Below are 24,440 nucleotides of genomic sequence, written 5' to 3' on the forward strand. Positions count from 1 at the left end.
AGGCTTAAAGAAGCACGTGGATTCCCAGAAAGCAGCTTGTAGCAATGCTTAGGCTTGCTGTCCAGACAGCATTATGACAGGAAACTTTAATAGAAAATGTTCTGCAGTTGGCTGAAATGGTACCACCGTACAGAAATTATTTGAGGGAGCCACTTCTGTTGCCAGTACCAGCTGCAGATGTTCCTTCAGCAGCTCAGTCATCTCAACTGCCCGTTCAGAACGTGTTCCTTCCATCACAAAAAATCTTTGTTGGAGAGGTTATAACAAAGTTAAAACTTCACGTTAGCGTGACACGATTCTGCAGGAGCTAAGCAACAAATGCTTCTGTACAACACAAACGCACACTCCCCCCACCCTCCTGAAATCAAAAACACAGAGGCTTCAAACGTAAAAGAACAGACAGACCTCACTTGATTTTTTGGGGTTTTTGTTTTTTTCATTTTTTTGTATTTTTTTATTTGGGAAAAGTGCTTCTTACAAAAGGCAGCTGCAAAACATTACATTATAGACCTCGGAACAATTTCTCATTCCAATTAAAAGTGAAAGGAGAGGCAGTCTAGGGGACAAGAGCAGCAGGAAAACAGATCACGGGGCATCCACAAGTCAATAAAAAAACAGCAATAATGTAACGCAAGGTTAAAATTCCTGTACTGGAGCTTTGGTGGCAAAGTAATTTCTCGATGCAAATTACAGCCAGAAACTGCATGACCCACTTTGCAAGCAGTAACTCACGTAAGCCGAACAGCTTGACCAGGCAACCTGCCCAACTCAGATGCTGAGAGGCACAGAGATTTCCTAGCAAAGCCCACGGCTTACGTGGTCGCACCAAGCTCTAAAACTTAAAGAGCAATACAGCTACAGGGGCCTCTCTGGTGTTCCCTGACCCCACTCGGCTAACCGGACTTCTGCTCCTGGACAACCCTAACGAAACACATGAAAGAGAGCTGGTGTATTAGGGAGTTGCACATGATAGATCGTTGCCACAAACTGAGCTGAGACCACTAAACCAGTTTCATGTCCAATTGGAGGCTAGACTTCATGCACCAAGAGGGGATGAAAGGTGGTCTTGTTACTTAACTTACACAGAGTCTCCCCATCCTCGAGGTCCAACTCGACATTTATCTGTATATACACATAGAAGGTTCTCCTTTCACTAAGACATTATCCTTTCATGCTAGACACAGTAAAAACCCGGAACATTCACACCTGGTTCTGGTTACACAGTAGTAATAGTAATGTGCAAGTAAACAAAGAGACCAAAATCACAAATGAAGATGTGTACATGAGGGGGCTGGAACGGAGCTGACGCCAGAAAAGGATTATTTGTATCTGGCCTGAAGTCAGAAATATTGATACAGAGACAGAAAGGAGGCCATCAGCCAATTTACATCCCCACTGCATGGCCACTGCTCATTTTTGTATCTGGGCTCTTCAAAATGAGTGTGGAAGTCCTGTAAACACTTTAACCCTGGAACTGGGTGAGCTCTGTTGGGTACATAGATGAAGCAACAAATCTAAGCTAACTGTTTGACAGTTAAATTCATTTTTACAAAAACTAAGATTTTAAAGATTTCTTGTTATTTGTTTAAACAGAGGAAAAACAACACTCTGGGGGTAGGAGGGGACGGGAGGAGACAGACCCTGGGTAAAAGTTATTACAACAGCACCTGGAATTGATAGGCCTGCCTAGGAGAAACACAGGCACTGCCACAACACCACAGGTAAGTAATAGCTACTGCCTGAAGCCAAGACGACAGTCCACACTCCACTGTCAGGTGCTATAGATCCAAGTCATAATAATCTTCCAGCTCATCATGAAACAAGTCCCACTCGTCCTCGGAATCCGTTAGCTCATCATCACCTCCTGCTGCCAACAGCATGAGCAACATCTCACCGAGCTCAAAGGTCACCACTTCGTCCTCATCGGTCTCAAATGGGTCACCATTCTCTCGCTCCTCAATGAACTCCCAGAACCGACTCCTCCGCTGGGCCTGCAAGCGGAACACGAGCATTTACCCAGGTGATCAAGTGTGCAAGGCAAGAGTCTTCCCAGAAGCCGACGAGGTTTAACTCCTATGTACTTTGTGTTTCTCCTTCAGGGAGATACCGACCTCCAGCAGAATTTACCCTCACACACTTATGAATGCTGCCCAACATTCTACCTCAGTATGCTGGCGTATCAGCCAAGTCTGAAAAATTCACTCCTTCCATCTTGGCTCCCATCACTCCTAAGTTTTAGACCACCCTCTCCTTCAAATTCACTACTGTACAGAACCGTCAGAAGTTAGAAAAAAAACAAAGTTCCCCTACCCTGAAGGCAGCTGATTTAAAGCACATCCCTCTTGCGCTCCCTCTGTACAGAAAGGACAAAAACCAGCACTGACCCGGTATCTACTTGCTGTTCCCACTTTGGGTCTCTGCGGCTCCTCTTGGCGGCCATCAGGATACGCATGTTTGTAAAAACAGTTCCCTCCAAATGGACAGCTCCCACGGCCTTCATCAAAATACCTGCAGGGCTTGTTGCTGGAAAGGAAAATATCGCAACCCTTACTCACAGCAGACCCAACCAGACTTCAGAACTGCAGTTAGCTACAGTCCAAAACGATCTCAAGTACCATTTGAAGATGAATGCACTTTGTCAGTACAATACCTATGCAAAAAAAGTGATGCATTACACAGCATTCATACCCAAGACGTGTTTGGGCTGATGCATGCATAGGGACACCGACTGACTCCACAGCACAAGCTTGCATTACCTAATGGCTAGGCCACCAGTGTTCAGTGCGTGCAAGGGAAAGACTGAGGTCAAAGTACACAGGAATAGCTTAGTGACTGTGTGGTTGCATGCATCTGTGGGTGAGAAGGTAAGGATGTACTTCACACATGGGAGTGAAAAGGAGCAATGAAAGGCTTTACATTGATACCCTTCTTCTCCAGGCGTGCCCTTACTTCTGCAGCCTCAGCTTGAGAAAAGGCTGCAGTGCTCATACCTCATTGCCTCCTTGTATTTCTGAATGAGTTTCTGCTTCTCTTCCTTCTCCTCCACCCAGTACTCACTTGGAATGACAAAGTTAGATGTGATCCGACACTCTGGGCAGGACCTGGGGAACGAACAGACCTTGCTGCAAGACTCCACATTACAGCACAGACACAACAGCACAGGATGCTCCCGACTATACAACAAGTCATGGCATATATCCACCTTTAAAGACATTTTGCGCAGACACTTGCTATATGTGCTTTTCAATCTATACTCTCTCTTATACACAAAGATAACCTAAGCTCTCGTCTTCAAGAACTTAATAGCAGGTGATCAGTTAGTATCAAACCTTAGAAAAACACTTCACACAGACTCCTTTTTCTTTAGAATTAAATAAATTTATTTTGGCTTGATTTCTATATATATTTGACTGAATTTTTTTTTTTAGAACAGTCTTTAAATGGAGAAATGGTTTGACAACTGATTAATGCACTAGGGCAGCAAAGAACTAAGCAGCACACATTCTGAACTGGTTAATCTGTTATCAGATTCCTGGCTGGGTGTCCAAGACACAAACAGTAACCACTGGATAACACTAACTAAATAAGTGAAAGCCATTTTCTACCATGAAGTGAGTTTTGCAAACTTAATCCACATTAACCAAATCAGAGTGTAAACATTATCCCTAACAATTACTTCACTTCCAACCTGAAGTTAGGATGCATTAAATGCAGTCTCTGCGCAGCGGGGAGAAGTCTGTTTTAAGTTGTCACAAGTTACTAAGTTCTTCCACAGTAACAAAGCACAATCAAAATGGGAAAGTTGCTCACTTTATAATCTTGCTCTCAAATTGTTTAGCACTCCTCCACTTGCGGATGCACTTGAGACAGTAAGTGTGGTTGCAGTTGGAGAGGATCCCAAAGCGGCGCTCGCTAGGATTAGCTTTTTCATACACCACCTCCATGCATATCCCGCACACCATGTCTTTACTACGCTGGACGGCAAACGAAAGCTCCATGTCCTTCTCGTGAGCTTCAATGCAAGACTGGAAAGGAGAGAGAAAACAACTGCAGAGATAACTGGTCACCTGGTAAAATCCAAGCAGGTTTTTAAGTTCAGTTTCGCCCTACTGTTTTGCGTAAGGAATGGAAAACGATTAAGCTGCAGAGTCTTTATCCTCAAAGAGTGTTGCTTAGACAGTGGGAAACAATCAATCAATTCAGAGTTCAAATTCCTTTCTTCAGACATTGCTTTAAACATCAGAAAGGCAATCTGGAAGACCATCCAGTTTTACTAGGCTAAGAACAAAGCTTTAGTATCTTCATGCAGACTGCTCTCCCAGCACAGATAAGGAATCCCAGCTGCTTTTGAATATGGCTCTGACAGGAAACAGTCTGGTTTACAACAGGAATTTCATTCACTGCCCAACCCGCGTGCACCTTCAAATAAAAGGGAATGAATGATAAGCGATTGCAGGGAGCTAGGAAGCAATAACTTCAAGCTATTTAACACCAGACAGCTGTCTGCTTACCTTTATGTGTTGGGATCTCTGTGCAGCATCAATTGGATGCAAGACTTGCAATCCACACATATCACAGACGTCCCCGTGGATATACACGCAGTTTTCTCCGTAACGACATTCTCCCACTGCAGCGTAGGGGCACAGCTGCTTCTTTATCTCCACGTCTGCTTCCTGCTTCTCATATTCTTCTTCCTCAATCACCATTTCCTCCAAGGGTACTTCAGTGCAGGAAGGGGCAGCTGGGTATAAATTAGGGATGGTAAGCAAAACATTCAGATTTAGAGCAAGAAGGGAGATTTAATGCAAAAAGTTAAAAAACCCCTTTGGGTGACCCTTTTTAAGTTATCCAAATGAATTATAAAAAGAGCAAGGCTCACTTCAGTCTAATTTGAACTAAGTTGTTTTCTGACTCAAGAAAGCAAGACTGATTTCTAACGTAATTCATTCATCATTCAACTCAGATAAGACTAAAGCTATAAAGGCTTCAGCAGTCAGAGCGAAACCCATTTACAGGCTCAGTCTGCACTAGAAAGTCTCACTAACTACATTTTTATGCAAACTACGGTTCAGCAACAATTAAGTAAGGTTAAAAGTCTTTCACTGCTTCGAGAATCAATTCCACTCCAGCTGGAATTGATTCTCAGTTTTTCCCCATAGCGATTACATAGCTGAAGCAACAGAGGTGTATGCAGCATAAAGAAATGTCAGTACAGAAACACGACACCAGCAGTTTCTGCAAAGCAGGTTAATCAGTGTATTGTTGACCACATGGCCACATGACTCTAAGTCTATTCTAGACATCTGCAAAAAAAAAAAACAAAAAACAAAAAACCAGATATCCAATCTGCCCTTATCAGGAGGGTAAACCTAGCAGTAAGAAGATCCGTCCGTTTCAGGGTATTCTCACTTCGTTCTAGACTAGTTACCAGTTTTGCAAAGAACTCCAGGTCAATTTAGAATTAGGTGACGGAATTTATTTAGTGGAGACTGTATAGCTTCTCTTTCCTACTTAGACAGGATCTCCTTCAGACCTTTCCCTGCTCCTCCTGAAAACATGCTCGTTTATGTCACCACAAGCCAGACAGCCTTTTGAGAATGTGACATAAAGCAGGGTGATAAGGTTACAAGACAAAAGCAGACACCTGGAAGATGCAATAAATGCAGGAGGATGATGAAGCAATGCTATATCCAGAACATGCACAAGGAAGAACAGCAAACGGATTTCATTTACCTAACCAGTAGCTGTTAAGAGGAGGAGAAGTCATCCCTGCTATGAGAAAGAGAAGCTTTATAAATCCTTTGAGCACTAGATTTGGAGAAGCAAGTAAATACAACTAAAAACGGTGCTTGGAACAGTAAAAGAAAAGACAAACAGATTTTCTCAAAAAAGAATCAGGTCACATGCTCAGTTTTTATTCCCACGAAGCAAAGACGCGCAGTGAGCATCTAACAGCCCCATGGCCTTCAGATATACAAAGAAAAAGTATGTGCTAGAAAGCTCTCAGTTTCAAGGGAGAAGGCAAATAGGAGAAGCTAGCACTCAAAAGTTCAAGTCCGCTTCCTGTTGGTTCCCACTTAAGAAGAACCACCTCTGACTTCAAAGGTTACTCACACTGAGCTTAGGTACTTTTCAAAAGTAAGTCATTGATTAAGTAACAAGTCAATTGTTCACCGGCTGATTTTCAGAGGTTCCCTAACAAAAAAGGAAATAAACCTTCATTACCTCCTCTTCCCCATGAGTGCTAGTTACTCGTCTTTGGTGCTAACTCACAAGTAACCATTTACTAAGATCTACTTAGTTTTCCATCCAGCTGAACGTAACATGAAAATCTGTACTCATGAACGGAAATTCCTTCCCTCCTCTACAGCCCCTTTTTTCTGGAGTTTAAGGACCGTGGTCTCCTCAAACAAAAAAAGTCACAGGTACCAGTCTGCTTCTATTCCGTTGGTTGTCATTTTTGCCAGTGTTTTTTCTTAATTAATGTTGTTAGACTTATTATTATTTTATCTTTCTGAGGGAGAGTTTAGTAGATCATAGGATTCGCAGATGGAAGGCCACTAGCCAGACAAATGCAGCTGAGTTTCAACAGAATCAAGTGATATAGCATCTCTTTTAATGGGGCTGGCAAGATAAGCTTTTGCTCAAGGCAATCCTATATCCCTGGAAAATGTATCCTTTGAAGCAGAGGCACGCTTGAAGCTTTTCTTAATGGAGAAAGTTTCCAGAGTCACCTGTACTCCTCTGAAGGATATCCTTTATAAAACCGTTCCTTGATAAAATTTTGACAAAGAGCTTCTTATTTGAAGTTCTTTGAGAATAACATGGGGTTTTTTTGTGTTTTTTTTTTAAGTCTTACCCCCAAAGACAGACTTACAACCCCATTTATTTTCTATGCTGGGCCACAGAAGGTGAGAGCAGAGCTTCAAACCTTGGCAAAAATGAGTATACCTCATTGTTTAAACAGCAACAACAAAAGACACACCACCAATGAAAACTAAAAGCAACAAGCACAATACACAGTGTAGCTAGTAAATTCCAGCTGAGTCTACAATACCATCCTCGTGTCCAAACTACAACCAGTTCTTGTCATCTAGAGGTCTAGACATTGAGATACAGCTCTGTGAACATCAATCTTTAATAATGACTTCAGGTACTTTTACAGTATGACAGTACAGGAGGAGGGAGAACATGCTGAAAGTGACCTCATTTTTCAGTCTCAGTCTCCCATGCTGCCCCAACACTTCCTCTCAGCTAGAGCTGTATTTCTATGAAATAAAAATTAAATCAGTATTTTTTCTTACCGCTTTACCTTTTCCACAATCTGAAGCCCTACACGCATAACTCTTAAACCTACTGCACTGTATCTGCTACTGTTCTGCTCCATCTTTGAAAGCCAAGTTAAAGAAACTCAGATGTTGTTGTCTCAGAAGTTCCACACCCAACACCCCCCAGAGAGTAACACTTACTCTCTATGATTCTGCCCGTTTTCAAAGCCACTACTCTTCAGTAGGTTAGATCCCAGAAAGCTATCTTCCCATTCTCCGTTTGCCTTGGAAGAGACCTTCAAAACCATCCAGTTCCATTTCACAGCAAACACGGGTGACTAAATCATTCTGGGGATTAAGTGATGACTGTGGTAGGAAGGTAATATAGCATCTCATTGGCTTGCATGCAACCTACTTCCAACGCTCAAGCCAATTTCAAAACTCAGAGCAATACTACGTGCAGATCTCACTTCAGTGCTTCAGCACATGATGGAGTGCACTTTTGAAAACAGCCTCCCTACAAACAACTCCTACTTTTCACTCTTTGGCTCTCATTACAGAGCAATCTCAGAATATACAAACCAGGTAAGTTTTGGATCAAACTGAACAAACGTTAAGAGCACATCTAATGCTTGAGCTACAAATGGACCTTCAGCCCACAGAACCAGATCACAGCTAATCCAAAACGAAAACCAAACCAAGAAACAGCTGCACTTAAGAGTACAATGTTGCTACCTCTGCCGGCAGTTTCATTCAACAGATCCACCTGTTCATACTGAAGAGCTACACAGAGGTTGCAAGTTTGTTAAGTTTTAGAAGGACTCTCTAATCACGCAGCTTTTTAGAGCCCAAATGTATGGAAAACAACGTGGTTACTAGCTCCTACTAAAGTGGATGATAACAGAATTTCTAAGCTGAGGAATATCTCTCAAGTTCTGAAAAACTCAATTAAGGCATTAAGATTTTATCTACTCAGTCAAGATGAAGCTGTGCCCATGAAGTAAGAAGTATTTGCTTTCAAGAGCTTGTATTCTCCAGCTTCAGTCTACATCACATTCAAATGCTCAGCTCTTAGAAGGATTATTCAGATTACTTTTGCTTCCTTTAATTGGGTATATACAAAAGCACTCTAGTCTACTTAAATCCAACCCAAGTAGTTTAACAAAGTATTTTCCACATGAAAATTTCCAGTCTTCAATTTATAAAGTAGGACAGGTACATATTTGATTAGAATATTCTACTAGAAGATATTTTCAATAAAACTAAGACACTCCTTCCTGCTGGCAAGTCCACCATTTAAAAAAGAAAAACCTAAGTTTCTCTACAATGAAAGACAGCATGTCCTCATTCTGCAAAAATTCAATAAACAGAATCTGAATTGGAAAACAACTGTGTTCAAGTGCGTGCTGCTTGCCTCAGAAAATATGGAAAACCAAGAATTCAGCCTTTGACTATCAGTAGTATTACACTTCAAACACCGACAAGACTTTTGAACATAAATGCTCCCGGACAATCCTGAATCTCTTCAGTATCATAATTTTTAAAAGTTATTAAGCCTTAGACCAGCTACAAAGCAGAATCTTCCATTCCTTTAGTGACACTGCTCAAAAACTCTAACCTGTTGTATTAAAGGGCAAACTCATCTCCTAATCAGCCCTTGTGGGTGCCCCATCCCTGGAGGCGCTCAAGGCCAGGTTGGATGGGGCCCTGCCCATGGCAGGGGGTTGAGGCTGGGGGGGCTTTAAGGTCTCTTCCAACGCAAACCATTCTATGATTCTCTGTAGAAATTGTAAGCAGATACCTCTCAAAACACAAACATACTATAGCAAATAAATGTGAAGTTCAACAAGAGCATCTTCAACCTTTTTTTCCCCAATGTTCTCAGACTAAAATCCTTACAAAAAATACCTAAGCAGGACTCAAATATTCAAGAATCTTGCTTTTTCCCCTCTTTTCTCTTTGACTTCAGCCCCATATTCCTCCAGACCACTTTCCTGAAAAATCCTATTTTATACAGGAAGATTCTCTTCAACCTGATGCAATAGACTTCAGACCTCCAGAATTCTAGAGAAAAGATCTATGCTCTAATAAATCTTCAGTTAGGAAAAACTGATGTAAGATGTCAGATCTCTGAAGTTCAAAAGATACTGAAGGAAAGTCATCCTGTGTAGACCAGTTTATTATCTTCAATTTATACACCCACTTACACATTGGAACAATTATTAACAACAAGTACGTACAGCTGGTGGCCAAGAAGGCAAATTGCATTTTGGGGTGCCTTCATAACCAGCCAGTCAAAAAAGGGGAGTCTCCCACTGCATTCACCGTTGGTACAGCATCACCTCAAATACTGAGTGCAGTTTGGGGCTCCACAATATAAAAAGGATGTTAACATACTTGAATGCATCCAGAGGAGGGCACCAAAGCTAGTAAAAGGGCTGCAAGGCATGTACTATGAGGAGAGACTGAGCACACACTGGTTAGCCCTGAAGTGGTCAAGCAGCTGGACTAGATTCTTGTAGGTCCAGTTGAATTATCTTTTATTCCTGTAGCAGCAGGAAGGAACAACACAATTCAGTGCTGCTTATCTCTCTGCCTTTCTACTACCTTCAGTTACTCCAGAACATCTGGCAGCAGTAGCAGCAGAACAAATACAGAAATGTGGTGCACCTGTACCTCAGAAATTGAGTACCTGAAGAACTGTCATTGTTTTCTTGGCTGAGGTCACTGTTAAGATACAACACTCAGTCCCAAATCAGAATCATTTGCATTAGCAGAACATCTTGTCTAATAGTAAAAGACGAATACTGCTAAGTAGTATAATCTGAGCACTATATGACAAACTTCAAATTGTTCTGGGCATAAAGTATCAGTTTTTGACTTAATCAGTATCTGATCATTCACAGCTATACATCTTTAGTTTTAGAGAGCATGATATTAAAAGTTCGGCTAAACACATGCAATCCACTTTCTGCTTAAATCTGACAGCTTTATGCTACCTTTCTCCAAGGAAAATAAATTATAAGCATGGCATACTTAAACTGTCTGGTCCCATATCGTGAGCTTTACCAAACTCCTTCTCCTTATGAGCCATCACAGTATTATAAAGTCAAGTCTCAGAAAAGTAACTAGAATAAATGATCTTCCGTTTCTGGTCTGAACTGCTATGGGAGTCATGAAAGCGAGTACTTTGTCAGAAGTCATTCTACAGGAATCTGCACCTCCACTAGAATCTTTCACAGTACTCAGAGACTTTACATCTTTATGTGTACCTGGTTTTAGAACACCGTTACAGCAGCAGTAATGGATGAGGAATGACTCTACTACTCATGCTAGATAACAGCAGAACAGTTGAAGTGATTCCTAAATATGAACAGCTGTATTCAATAAAACCAGAAGCATTAAAATAAATGCACTATGCAGAAATTGCTGACCCATGACAGAAATTTACCGTTATCCCACGATCAGCTTACCACGTCCACAGTATGGCTGCCCAGGAACAAACTCTACAGCATTCACCCAGTCTTCAGCGCCTACTCCTGCAGCTGCCAGATCTATAGTTTCATCTTCTATCTCAATAATATCTTCTTCAAAAGTTTCAGGGAGTGATGCGAGGTCTGAGAGATAAGTTTTTGCAGCTGGATTCACAGTAGTCACTTCTTCTTCCTGCATCAGCGGCTTGGTGTGTTCATATCTAACAAGTTAAAAAACATAGCGTCAACTCTTCACGAGACAACTCCTCCATAAAGCTGCCAGAGAAATTGGAAGCAAACCAATTTAGACATTAACATACTACACTGAAGATCTAGAAATGGCTTACAAGAAAACCCCAGATGACCCTCTAAGAGATATGCATCCACTTGTATAACACGTCAGCAATGCCTAAGGAACCCAACCCTATTCCATTTTGTAAGAAATGGAGTCATGTATGAAATTTTCACTTAACTTACAAAAAATGAACTTCGATTACATCCAAAATTGCTCATGTACCTACTAAACACCCGCAGTATTACTGAATGAAGTGAGTTCATTTAGTTTTAAAAAGCCTAAGGACAGATACTGCTGTCTTCATCTATTCAATGGGAAGGCACAGAAAAGAGGGAGCCAATCTTCTCAGATGTGGTGATACAGTAAAGGGCAGCAGACAAGTTCAAAGTGGGAAATTACTGTAAGTTTACCATGAGATTAGTTAAACAATGAAGCAGGTGCCCAGAGAGGCTACACCACCTTCGCTCTTGCAGATACTCAAAACTTGAGTGGACAGTGTCCCAGACAATTTGACCTAAACTGACCTAGCTTAGCAACTCACCTCAATCAGATTTTATGTTGACTTTAGTAATTATTTCTAACACCTCCTTCAATTTACTGTGGAAAATGATGCTCAGAACACTTTGATCCCTAACACCCACAAATAGATAAGTGCCATTTCTCTCAAAAAACATGCCTTCCAGCAGTTAGTAGACTACAGAGAGACATAATTCATTTTCCCCATCGAGTCTTTGGTATCTGCTGACTAATTTCAAGGATGAAAGGAGGGAATTCTTGGAGATTATATAAAACCTTTAAGCAACTGTGATTCACTTGCCTTGAGCCAGGTTGAAAACAATAAGGCATTACAGCTTTTGCATATTAAAGAAACACACCCAACCAAATGTCAGCTCTACAATCTCAATGAAGCTACGAAGCACACATTTAAATGCAAGCCTCCAGTTGTTTTTGTCAGTGGGTTCCAAAGCAAGGCACATGCACCCCAGGCATTACACAAGATAATCCACTGGGATTCAGAAAGAAAATGGTAGGATTTTTTTTTTTTTAAATCCAAAATTATAAGAAAGAACTCAAGCTTTTAACATTAAACATATGGGCCAAGGCTGGGGTCCTTACTCACTTTGTATGTCAAAGGGTCCTGTGTAACATATTGCAGTTCACATCTGCCCCACTAAACGGAGCCGCAGATTATATTATCCAGTTTTAAGCTAAACTCTCACAAAATGAACACGCGGTTAAAAAACATTTCTGCAAAGTAACTGCAGATTTAAGAGAATAGCGATTATGTGAACACAAAACAATAAGATGTCAGATCTGTCAGATCTGATTAGGATGTAGCTGTTTTTACCTTTGTAATGTGGTTGAGGAAGAGCTCAGACTAGAAGAGTCAGCTCTGACAAGAATTTGGGGAGGGTAGGGAAGGGGAAATGGAGGCAATCAAGATTACAGAGAGGAGGATTTGAAATACAGATTCACTACTGTTGACAATGATCCTTGCCCTGACTGTATGTTGTGTCTTGAGATATTAGATAATGACAGTATGAAACCATCACATTGACAGGACTTGACCTAAGCATCCTGAACATGAAGACAAACTTCCACAGTTCTTTTTCCCCCCCCAGAGATGTTTCAGATCATGGAAAATTCGGGGTGAGTATTGCAAAGGTCAGTGACAAGTTCTGAGAAGCACCTTTGATGTTTCTTACATAGTAGCAAAAGACAAAAAGCTACACACAAATCAGAACACTGATTCTTCCTGATGGCTGAAATAATGCATGAAAAGTGATACAGCAACAAGCAAAAGCACTTCTCTTTGTCAGCAAATACTGTTGGGAGGCAGAGAACGCTGCTAAAGATTCAAAGAAACAAATACTAGAACAAACCATGCAGTGTGTGAGGGTCACAATAGAGGTGACTGAAAGTATGTTACTAATATGCTTCAGCTTACGGCATTCACTAGATTATGTTGCAACAATGAAATACATGAACTATATTTTTGTGAGCCACTGAAGAGATGCACTAGAGAAGAGGTATTCTCAACAGTAAGTGACTTCTCTATTAAAAATGATGTTTTACAGGAAAAAATGGACGAGTTTACCACTGAAGGAGCAGCGGCATTGACTATAAAGTATTTCCAAGTTAAGATTACAGAGATAGCACCACAAGCAAAATTCATTCACCGCACCATTCACAGGTAAGATACTGTAGCAGAAAAGCTGGAGCCAGAAGTGAACAAAATGCTACAGGATACCAGCAATACTGTTAACTCTACAAAACAAAAACCTTTGAATAGTGAAAGCTTTCGATACTTTGTAACGAGAAGGGGAACGATGATGAAAACCTTTTGTACCACACAGTGCTTTGCTGGTTATTTCAGGTTAAACCGCATAACAATCCTTGTCAAAGACTAGTGGCACATTTTTCTTTCACAACAAGTGCTGCAAATTTGCTGACCTGTTCTGTGTTGAGAAGTAGCTGTAACTAGTATGCTACCCAGTCAACATTCTCAAAAAATAAACACACTTAATCAGTCCCTTGAAGGTAGAAATGATGTTTTTGGAATAAGAGTAATTGGTTTTTGAAAGAAGCTCGTGCCATGGAGATCACATTTTGTAAACAGCTGCTGGGAAACCCCTCCATTGATAGATGATTTTATGGTCAAAAACAATGCAAGCTTGTTACCCGTAGAAATGCTCACATCTGTACATATAAAAATGTTTCCAAATTTTCTATAACACATTTGAGAATCTTAAGAGAAGAGTTTCAGTAGGCCTTAGATTTATTTGTTAAAAACTTCATAACAACCATTAAGCCCAAGCATCCACAGACTGAACGTAGAACCAGACCTCCCAATTGCTGTATCCAAGCGCTACACTGATAACTTTCAAAGATAATGAAGTAGATTGAAACACAGTGCTCTCTGTAAAATTATACTTCTAGTGAGAGCAAAAAGGTTTTCTGTACAGTTAATAAATAAAACCAATGTTTTAAAAATACTTTAATCTCTGTCTTAATCTAATCTTGCACTTGTGGTCAAGAAGGCCAACGGTATCCTAGGTGCATTAAAAACTGTGTGGCCAGCAGGACGAGGGGGGTGATCCCTCCCCTCTGCTCTGCCCTGCTGAGGCCACATCTGGAGCACCGTGTTCAGGTCTGGGCTCCCCTGTTCAAAAAAGACAGACAGGGATCTCCTAGAGGAAGTCCAGCAGAGGGCCACGAAGATGATTAAGGACCTGGAGCATCTCCCGTATGAGGAAAGGCTGAGGAACCTGGTTATGTTGAGCCTGGGGAAAAGAAGACTGAGAGGAGATCTGATAAATGTTTAGAAATATCTAAAGGGAAGTGGGAGGCAAATGGATGAGGCCAGGCTCTTCTCAGTGGTGTGTAGTGATAGGACAAGGAGTAATGGTCTAAAACTTGAACATTGGAAGTTCTGTACTAACATGTGGAAGAATTTCTTTACTGTCAGGGCAACAGAGCGCTGGAATAGGTTGCCCAGAGAGGTTGGGGAGCGTCCTTCTACAGAGACATTCAAGACCCATCTGGAGGCCCACCTGTGTGACCTATTGTAGGGTACTGCTTTAGCAGGGGGTTGGACTCAATGATCTCTTGAGGTCCCTTCCAATCCCTGCAATTCTGTGATTTACTTTATCCATGTTTTATGATGCATGTCATGTATTAGTAAAGTCATACATCTGTATAATTTATCAGTAAATATACATTCATTAGGGGCATGCGCTAAAAAATTTCACTTTATTTTGTATACAACCAAAAAAGTTTGGAGACCACCGATATACATGACGATGAAAGCAGCAGTGGCAGATATACAGAAGGCTACAGAGACTTACCTACCATTATTTGTCTTATACATAGTTACTGTATACTAAACATGAAAGAAAAGCTAACTAACTATAGCTACTACCTGAGGTCACAATGCAAATATTTAATCATGCGTAGGAGCTACAACAATACAACCTTAAAACTCCTGATAAGTTGTAATACAGAGTAGTTCAGTGATGAAAAAGATGCCTAAGCCTTTAAAAAGCTTTGCTATTCTAGGAAAGCATGACTTTGTTCTTTTTTTTTTTTCCTTCTCTTTTACGATGGTATAAGAGAGTTTATGTCCTCCCAATACAGGGCTAATTTATACAGGCATTTTAAAAACCCTACATGACTACAGTCCAGTCACTTTTTCCAAAAGTGACAGTTCAGTTGTCAGAACGGCAATTTCTGAAGAAAGATGCACTACGAAAATCACACCTGTTTTATCATGATTGGCCAAATGTTACTCAGTCATCAGTTCAGCTAGTCTGAACACAGTCCCAGATTTCGTTTCATCTACTCCTATCACTAACAAAACAAACCACAAACAAAAACACACCCCGACAACCACTGCTTTTATGAAGTCTAGTTCTCTCTTTGCATCACCTCTACTTACTGGTTCTCAAAACAAAGCAAACACCGTCGTTCTTAGCAATTAGTTCATTGTGAAATGAACTAATTTTTGTAGAATTATGAAGTTTCAATGCAGGAGGGATATTTTTTTCCCTTCCTATGAGCTCCTACTCAGGAACTCCAAGTGAAGTTTCTCCTACAGCACAGTCAGGGGCATTTCTTTACCTGCAGTGATCTCCGTAAGCACAGCATCCACGCTGATAATACCTGCACACCATGGCGGACTGACCAGTGGACAGGTCATGAGAGTAGCGACAGTTGTCTCCTTCCTTGCAAACTCCATGCATGAAATACCTGTAATACAGAGGATTACCGTGAATTAAGAAGTACTGAAGCTGTAAACACACTATTTGGAAGACAAGTTGTTTCATAAATCAAGGTATGCTGAATTAAGGACATCGCTAATGGCTTGTGGGACCATGTCCCAGTATAAACATACAAATGAGAAAGTCTGAAAAAGGACAAAGCCTTTTCTATTCCAATGAACTCCAAAAAACACTGAATAGTTCTTTCTTCCTGTGTTTTAAATGTTAACCTAGAAGATGTAAGCTTCTTTAAATGCACGGTATTACAACTACTCAGACTTATTATGAGAGCCATAACTGAACATATTAAAGAACACTTAACCAACATAGAAGTATTAACCAACTTCTCTCCCCTGAGAACTACTTACCAACAATTCAGCCTACAGAAAGAAGCACTGGCCCTCAGAGAGCAAGTAAATCGCAAACTCTGAGTTAATTGAAGTTATCAATATCATCAATGTCTACTACACAAGAAAAATTGTCAGGGTTTAGGTTTCATACAAATTCTTAGCTTGCCTATAAAACACAGCTCGAGCGTAGATTCAGAAGCCCATTGCACCCCTTTAAGCTCATCCTGCTGCTGAAAGGAGTAGGTCTGCCCCCCCGCCCCACGCTGCTTTGCATTGGCACTGCCACCCACACAGCCAGCAGAACCACACCACCTCCAAGGAGGTGACTGCACAGCCACCCCACAGTGCAGCCAGCACATGGGACAGCTGGACCACCTTCTGCAGCACCAGCTAAGAGCAGGATGGCTCTTCGCAGAGCAGCGTTTGAAGACAATACTCCTAAACAAAGGGTGTCAAAATCATTCAACTGCATGAACTTCTGGACAGGTACTTAAGACTGCCTTAAGGTAAGGAGTCATAAATCAGAGCAAACATTTTACCAAATTACATAAGCAAAGTTACATTTGTAGTGCAATACAAGGGAAGTGTCGTAACTTGAAGCAAGTCTGAAGAGGACTGACGGAGGAGGTGCAAAACCAGCAGTGCACTCCAGATACTAAGAGCAGGAGAGCTGAAGTGGTTTTATAAGCCACCAGCTGACACTAGCCATCAGGCTGCAACTCACGCTTTCAAGGTACCACCTGGCTGTACACCACAGCTACACAGCAAACCTGATAAGAAACGTGATCCTACACAGAAATAAATAATAGAAAGACCAGATGACACTCTGCAGGCTATTCTCCCCAGAGACATGATTGCCCTAGTCAGGTTTGCCAGGTGGCTGCACCAACCGCCATGCCGGCACACCCCAGGAACTGGGTACTACTCCAGAACTCTCCATAGCCAGCATTCCTCACCGCAAAGAAGAATAATTAACTCCATCCTCCTCTCCCCCAAAAGCACACAAACACCACCACAACACACTTGTCCATTCACAAACACACCACAAAGCCAAAAATTAGCGACCCACAGACTCACGGAACCAGAACCTAAGTGGAATTTCTGGCTTCCTTTAAGGAAGATTTAAGGTGATCTTTAAGGTGAGATTTACACCAACAGGTCAAAATTAATTCAGGCTGTTAAGTTATTGAAGAACAAGTTCAGAACGCTTATCTCCACCCACTGCTTGTTTCGGCACAGCACTGCTTCCCCCATGTGTCGGGGCACGCTGATTCACAGCCACCTGCTGACTCAGATCAAGGAGCTGCTCAGATGTAACCTGACATTCCTTCTGCCACCCCTGTGGTTATTTTTAATGCAGCTCAGATCACCGCTCAGACCCGCGCACAGCCACCCTGCTACTTCAGCCAGAGCGCTGGGAGCAGGGCTGAAATAAGCAACTAAGGGAAGGGCAACAGCTACAGAGAGTACTTCAGCTGAGAAGTACACGACCAGCATAACTTACTCTAAATACTGAAGCCTTGGAATGAGGCTCTCCCACTGCGGGTTACTCAGAGGAAATGGAGGTCCAAGGCCCTTTCCCATCCTAAGTCAAGATGTTCCTCTGTAAACACTGATCCTCTAGAGTTCTGAAACTAGCCACAATTCATTACATCAAGACCATATGTTATAAAGGGGAAGGAAAAAAAACCTAAAGCACTCCTAAGCTTAATTTAATTCCCATCACTTCTGCACTGCATTCCTGTTCAGCAAGCTCAGCTCCATTCAAATGAGATAACTCAAGTGTGGGGAGGGAAAAATCTCTGAGGATTATACTAACTCCACTCCTTGCCCAAAGGAGGGAAGTTTTGACTTCAACATCACAAAGAAATTAAGATTTTACATGTGAAATTGCTGCATTTGGCTAAAACACGCTTTGGTCATACTTGAAAACTGCGTATGTTAAAGCACACAGTGCATTATTTTTGGCTTGACGTGTGAAAAAGAAAGTTGAAGAACATCTTCACACACACAAATGTAACTGTAACATTACATACTAGCAAGATCGGTCTCTTGTTTCTGGATACAGGAGAAAAGGGTTCTAAAAAGTGAAAATTGAACAGGCTACCCGCCTCACTCAGTGACATGCAGGGCATCCATACTTTCCTATCTGTCAAACACCCAGGGAATATACATCATCTGATCCGAAAAAGTTAAACTGGAGCAAGATAAGTATATAACCGTATTTTCTCTGGGTGTTTGCACGCGGCAATGCTCTGTCTTTCCTATTCAGATATAGGAATACAAACTGGTGGGACTGCACAGGCTAAGGCAGACCATCTCCTTGACTCAGTTCACTGCAGGACTGTATGAGGCTAAATGGTTCCATGGTACCAACGCATGGAAGTACTACATCCAGGTAGTACTAATGGTTGGCAGTGACATTTTAGCATTGAAAACCATTGCAACCAATACCTAACCATGTATCCCTTAACCAAAACAGCAAATCCTGGCTTCATGGAATGCTTAGAAAAGCCACAGAGATCAGGCTTTGCGCATCCGAGAAGTATCTAACACTTAACCAAAATCTCATGGACTTTTTTTTTTGGAAATTCCTAGAGAAAACAGCCACCCAGGGCCACAGAGTTAGATGCCTTAAAATATCATCTTTTATAGATTTTGTTTTCCACTGTTATAAAGATATTACTTCCAGTACTTGCCACAAGCTAGAGCAAAAACCATGTACAACGACTTCATTAAAACGACAATACAGTTTAAAACACAGACAGCTGCATTCTAGAACCTTAGCACGTACTTGTTGCTTTCGGATCATTTCTTTCATGAGTCTTCACACATGTAATCCTGTTAGTGAAATCACTACGCAAGATTTCTCCCCACAGCTTTAGAAGGTTGCAACGAGTTTGCTTTTTCAGGTGTGGCTTGTCCTTTACTTCAGATCCACTTAACTCGACTTTCAGTCAACCACATTATGTTTATTAAGCCACCGGTTTCACTGAGAATGTTACACCTAGCAACAGAGCTGAGTCTCCCACAAGAACAGCAGCACTGCCATGGCTAGCAGATGGGAAACTCCACGCAACAGCCAGCTGCACCCATTGGCTTCTTCAGGAGTGATAGAGGCTGAGAGCTCCTGGCAAGGGAGCAGTTGAGCAGAGGCCAGGCACGCTGCTCTAGCACAGCACATGCACATTCAGCCGTGAGCAGCTGACAAAATCCTCCAGGAGTCAGCAACCTTAGAAAAAAAAGCAAAGACATGACAAAAGCAGGTCTTCATAGCATTTACCTGTTTGTCCTCTCCATAACCTCCTTCAGCAAGAAGGTGTCTAGAAGAGAGCTGCTAAAAAGGGGCAATGCACACAGGATTTTAAGAGATTTGTGCACCACACCTTATCACTGTTGTTACACTGAAATAAGGAGGCTTACCTGTGTGCTTCAGATTCTTTTTTTGTCGTTCAACATTAAAAAAAAAAAACCATATTACCAGATCTCAGGTTCTCAGAGAGAACAGCAAAGTTACACACGTGCAGGCAACTCTCAAACCACACCAGCTAGTTGCTAAAGAGTTTTATTTCTGTTCAGTTACTGAACTCCATCTGTTTATATCAACTTGATGAGCAGAAGTACCACTGCACGAGATTTGGAGCTAACAGCATCATCTTTGGTTTAAGAGTCTGCTATACCACTGCTCAGTAAAGTTACACGCCCATCCAAAACATGAAGGACAGAGACACTTGGTAAGGACTACCATTCTTTTTCTTATTTCAAATGTATCAGTAAAGAAAGGATCCAAATATGAAACAAGTTCTCATAATCTACTGATAGACAACTTGAATTCATCATTTTTCACCCTGAGCTCTAAACTGAATCCACAGGAAAAGCAGAGGGGCAGCAATTGCAAAGCCACAAGTCTAGGAAAATCAAAGCCCTTCCTCTCAGTCCTTGCATTTGTCACTCCAAGATGCCAATCACCCAGCCGAGGACATCATCCTAACATAACATGCAGCAAGAACACTCTCTAATTCTACAACTTCCCATTTTGATAAAACAGCTGTACTCCTTCACCAACCATGAAATGCAAAGTACTTATACTGAAGATACTTCTATTTGTCACGCAGTATCTGCTGTTCCCCATACGATGATTCAGATAAAGTTTGAAATGAATGGAACTCTGCAGCATTACTCAGAACAGAAGCTGCTCTAGACACTGCAGTGAGAAAAACCTCGATTTTGAAATGCTATTAACCCCTTCATCTCACAGTTAAATCCTCCAGCTCATTTACAAAGGTAAATCAAGACTTAAGAGTAAGAGCATTCTCTTAACAAGCTAACAGGAACTGCACCCCACCGAAACTTAACTGAGAAAAACCGAATTCTTATTAGGCAGTCCCAGAAGATTAGGTTGAATCATTAATTTCACTTCAAAGCCTGAGGAAAGCTCTGCTGTCTGCAACTGGAAGGGGCCCGCTGAAAACAAACAAACAAAGAAAGGAACAAACAAGCACTGGGGTAGCTAAGAGGATTAGTCAAAAAGAACAATGGAGAGGCTCATTAGGTCGAAAGCTGAGATCTTATTTTTGTTTAAGCTCACATTACAGCATATGAATGTGCTCTTTTGCAGTGAAGAAACTTTCCTAAGCATTCAGAAACAAATATATTTGTTAGACGCACTCACTGCCCGGTACAGGCACAGATCAGCTCCACAGCTCTGCAGTCACTGTCTGCAGTCAACCGATTCGCTGTGCCTGTGCAAATACATAAAGCTCATCAACGTACTTCCCCTAATTAGGCTTCTCGGTCTTCAGAAACATACAGCAAATCCATGCCGAGGGAGCACTAACCTCTGCCCTCGCAGCTCACTGGAGGGCTGAGCTAAGCACCATTCCCAGCCATTTCCTCATCTCCGCCCTGTGCTTAACGGCTTCACAGCAAACATTAACCTGGTTATTCACAGCCAAAGCCTTTTGCACGCAGAGGAGTACTCAGAATTGAAAAGTGTTGTTTTCCGGATGAGCATGCTAAGGTGCGTGAGGCAATGCAAACAGTACTCAGAGTTAGCAGGGATGCCTCAGACACCGCAGGGCCCCCGCAGCAGCACAAAGGGATTCAGTGAGCAGGCTGCTGGCAGAGCCAAGCACCGGCTCTTGGGGCCCCCCTTGGCACCAAGGGGAAAATTGTGCACAAAAGATCTCACATCAGAACCTAGAGCCTCCTTCCCTCCCCAAAAAGAAAAAGTTATATCTTGCGAGTGATTTGGAAAACGTTTGTTCAGGAGCATGTTACATTAAATGGAATGCAGAGACTTTAAAAAAAAAAAAAAGAAGAAGAAAAAAGAGAAAGGAGATGCTTCTTGAACCTAGGCTTGGATTATCCGTTTGTGTCAGAGGAACTCCTCTATTTCTATCTTTGCAAGAACTGCTTTATGTTCCATTCAGCCTGCAGTCTCAGTTTAAAAATAGCCCCTCTGGCAGCGCTATGACATGCGGCAAGATCTGCACACGCTCATCTCGAAGGGATTTATTGGAAATGCAGTCTGAGGGGAAATGCAGATGCAAAATGACGCAGCGCTCGGACCCGTGATGTAACGCAGGCGGCGGCGCTCCTCGCGCCGTGGGAACGGGTCACGGCAGGCTGCGTCCTGAGAAAGGCCTCAGTAACATCCGTGCTATTAAGACGTCCAAACCCCGATTGGAACTCGATGGCTCGGTGCTTCCCGCTCCCAAATGCCCCACAGTCTTTCACGGCGACGTCCGTGCCTTAGGAGCCCCGCAGGCCTCGGGGACGGCGCGGCCCCGTCCCCAAGGGCGAGGCGGGCGCGGGCCGCAGCGCGGGGCCGGCTCCAGAGGGCGGCGCAGGGCCGCGCCGGAAGTACGGGCCCCGGCGGCGACCTCGCTGCCCTCGGGGCCTCCCCGCCGCGGGCCCGCAGCGCGGGCCGCCCAGAGCGCGACCCTGCGCTGCCCTGTGCCCCCGGCCTCCTTCAGAGGTCTACGCGGAGGGTGCGGGGCGGGGGGCGCTGCGGCGCCTACGTGAGCGAGGGGGGAGGGGCGCGGCGCCCCAAGGAACGGCCGCGTAGGGGGGAAGGAGGGGAACGCGGGGAGATGGGGGCGAAGGGCTGCCACCCCCGCGCTTCGCCGCGGGAAGCGCCTACCTGCAAGTGACCTGCTTGGTCCAGCCGCCGCCCGGCCCCACGGCGAGGGGCGGCACAGCCGCGGGCCCGAAGATGGTACCCGTCGCTCCCGCGGCGGTGCTCGGCCCCAGGACCACCGCCGCCGCCGCGGCGTCCGCCGTTGTTCCCAGAGCCACCGCCTCAGCCATTACTGTTTATCCCACACACGGCGACAGCACCGGAACTTCCGGGTGCACATCCTTCCGGGCGGGCGGCGGCGGGGCGGGGCGAGGGAAAGGACCGCCCCCCCCGCCCGGCGGCGGCTCTGATTGGCAGAGCCGGCGGGGGAACGCCCACTCCAGAACGTTCCCGCCGCGCGGCGCGGCCCTCACCCGGCCGCTGAGGGGGGGCAATGACGGCGGGGTTAGTCGTCCCCGTTTCAGAATAAGTGCTTTTATTATGATCTCCCTTATCCCTAGGGATAGGGGACTGGGAGGCTTTAGGGTTTTTTTTTTTTTTTTTCTCATGTATTTTTCTCATGTATTTTCTCCTATGTTGTAGTTCCTGCTGGCAAAGAAAATGACAGCTACATTTTATGATGGATAGGTTTTAATCTCAGCAGACCCTCAGTCTTCTGCTGTTGCCCCTGAGTGTTTCAGCAACACTTTACAATAAACTGACAGTTTTCCCAGAGTTACTGTAAAAATTACAATTCACTTCTTTATATCCAATCATCTATAAAATCTAATCCAATCGAAACTTCATATTCCATTTATTTATTTTAATTCTGGTGAACACTGGTGTGCGTTCCCACCTCATCCTCCATTACTCTCTGTCCCTTTTTATCCACGACAAAGTTGAAATAACTTTGAGAGGAAGAAATCTATGTTGTTGGTAGGACTGGAAGAAAAGTATCGAGCTGTTGAAAAAAAAAAGAAGTGTTCCTTTGTTTTAAATAATATTCTATATTTTCTTTCTTTAGGCTGTGATTTTCTTTCTTTCTTGTCTGTAGTCTTCCCCTGATGACATCCTTATCAAAAGCTATATTGTGGCTAATCAGAACATTATTGGTTATAACAGAGATGTCAGCTGACATCAGATTAAGACTTTGATCCAGGTTCTCTGTGCAGCACTCACAGCTGGGAGCAGTCTGACTCTCCTGAGGTGAGCAGCAGTGATCAGTGCTAGATAGCTGTAGGTTCAGTTCCACAAAACACTGTCATCAGAAAGCCAGGGTATTCAGTGCAAGAATCAGGAAGACATTTCTAAAGAGTTTGTATTAATAAGGAGAAATTGTTTTCTGCACGTGATTCCGTCACTGTGCATTTTTCATGCAATGCCTGCATGAAAACCACACAACATTTGTGCATGTTCAGTCTTATGTAAGAAACACCTAGATAAATTAATGAAATATTTTATCATCTAGCCATTAAGATCATCTGGAAAGTCATTTCAGAACCAGGTTTATGGAATTTTGTAAGTCGAGTACGTAGGCAATTGTCCTGGAGCAGACATGCCAGTGTCTCTAGCAGCGAAACCTCTAAGAGGAAAAGGTTTTCAGAGTATCCGGTAGCTGGGGTACAAGTCAGGAGCATATGACAGTGCAAGGGTGGCCTGGGAGCAGCTGGGGCCTGAGGGCACAGTTCCCAGCAGGCAGCAGGAATTTGCCATGACAATCTGTATTCCCGGCCTGTCCCATGTCACCCAGCAACCAGTTTAATATTAACCCCAGCTCCCGAGGCCCGCAGGGGGAAGTACTAGCAGGAAGCTCTGGGTTGCTGCAAGCGGACAGTACTAAAAAGGCAGCAGTGCATCGCAAACAGAGGAGCGCATTAGACGCAGCCCCATGGTTTCTTGCAAAAGCTGTCCCCAGCAGTTCTCTGGGGCCTTCTCCTTCCGGTCATCTGCACACCGTGGTCCTGACTGCTGCTCTGGAGTGCCATCAAAGAACCACTTGAGCAGCCCTGTTTTGTCTCTGAAACCTGCAGGTTCTAGGTGGAAAGCTGAGCTAGACATCCAGCAAGCTGAGGGGCTGATTTTCCTCTTTGTTTGAAGAGAAAAATGGTAAATAAAGAAACACATTGTTACCATGACTTACCACAGACTGAACTGGTCGTCAATGGCTGAAAATCATGTTAAGATTATCTTGATCTTAAGAGAAAGATGAAGACTCAGAGATCAGCTTGATTAC

At 43.1% G+C, this 24,440-nt stretch overlaps 1 protein-coding gene across 3 annotated transcripts; it reads right to left on the reverse strand.

Moving 5' to 3' along the window:
- Positions 411–22,522, reverse strand: MKRN1 (makorin ring finger protein 1). 3 transcript variants are annotated; one of them, XM_021388126.1, is made up of 9 exons: positions 22,292–22,522; positions 15,657–15,785; positions 10,742–10,962; positions 5,734–5,772; positions 4,512–4,741; positions 3,811–4,025; positions 2,991–3,101; positions 2,385–2,523; positions 411–1,991 (listed from the first exon to the last, which is right to left on the reverse strand). In XM_021388126.1, the coding sequence occupies exons 1-9, from the start codon at positions 22,456–22,458 to the stop codon at positions 1,779–1,781; spliced, it is 1,464 nt and encodes a 487-aa protein (XP_021243801.1). In that variant the 5' UTR covers positions 22,459–22,522; the 3' UTR covers positions 411–1,778. The 3 variants fall into 3 exon arrangements, with proteins under 3 accessions (XP_021243801.1, XP_021243818.1, XP_021243808.1); XM_021388143.1 differs by lacking the exon at positions 22,292–22,522 and adding an exon at positions 18,941–19,078; XM_021388133.1 differs by lacking the exon at positions 5,734–5,772 and having other exon boundaries at positions 22,292–22,520.

This window comes from Numida meleagris, chromosome 1 (genome assembly GCF_002078875.1).
Source record: "Numida meleagris isolate 19003 breed g44 Domestic line chromosome 1, NumMel1.0, whole genome shotgun sequence".
NCBI classification, from domain to species: Eukaryota; Metazoa; Chordata; class Aves; order Galliformes; family Numididae; genus Numida; species Numida meleagris.

What these genes read in the sequence shown, in the direction of transcription:
- MKRN1 (XM_021388126.1), bottom strand. Translation starts at nt 22,458, where the DNA reads ATGGCTGAGGCGGTGGCTCTGGGAACAACGGCGGACGCCGCGGCGGCG. An exon ending in AGAGATCCCAACACATAAAG is followed by an intron (nt 4,026 to 4,511) that starts GTAAGCAGACAG and finishes TCTCCTTTCCAG; the next exon opens with TCTTGCATTGAAGCTCACGA. An exon ending in GAACAGCAAGTAGATACCGG is followed by an intron (nt 1,992 to 2,384) that starts GTCAGTGCTGGT and finishes TTCCGCTTGCAG; the next exon opens with GCCCAGCGGAGGAGTCGGTT.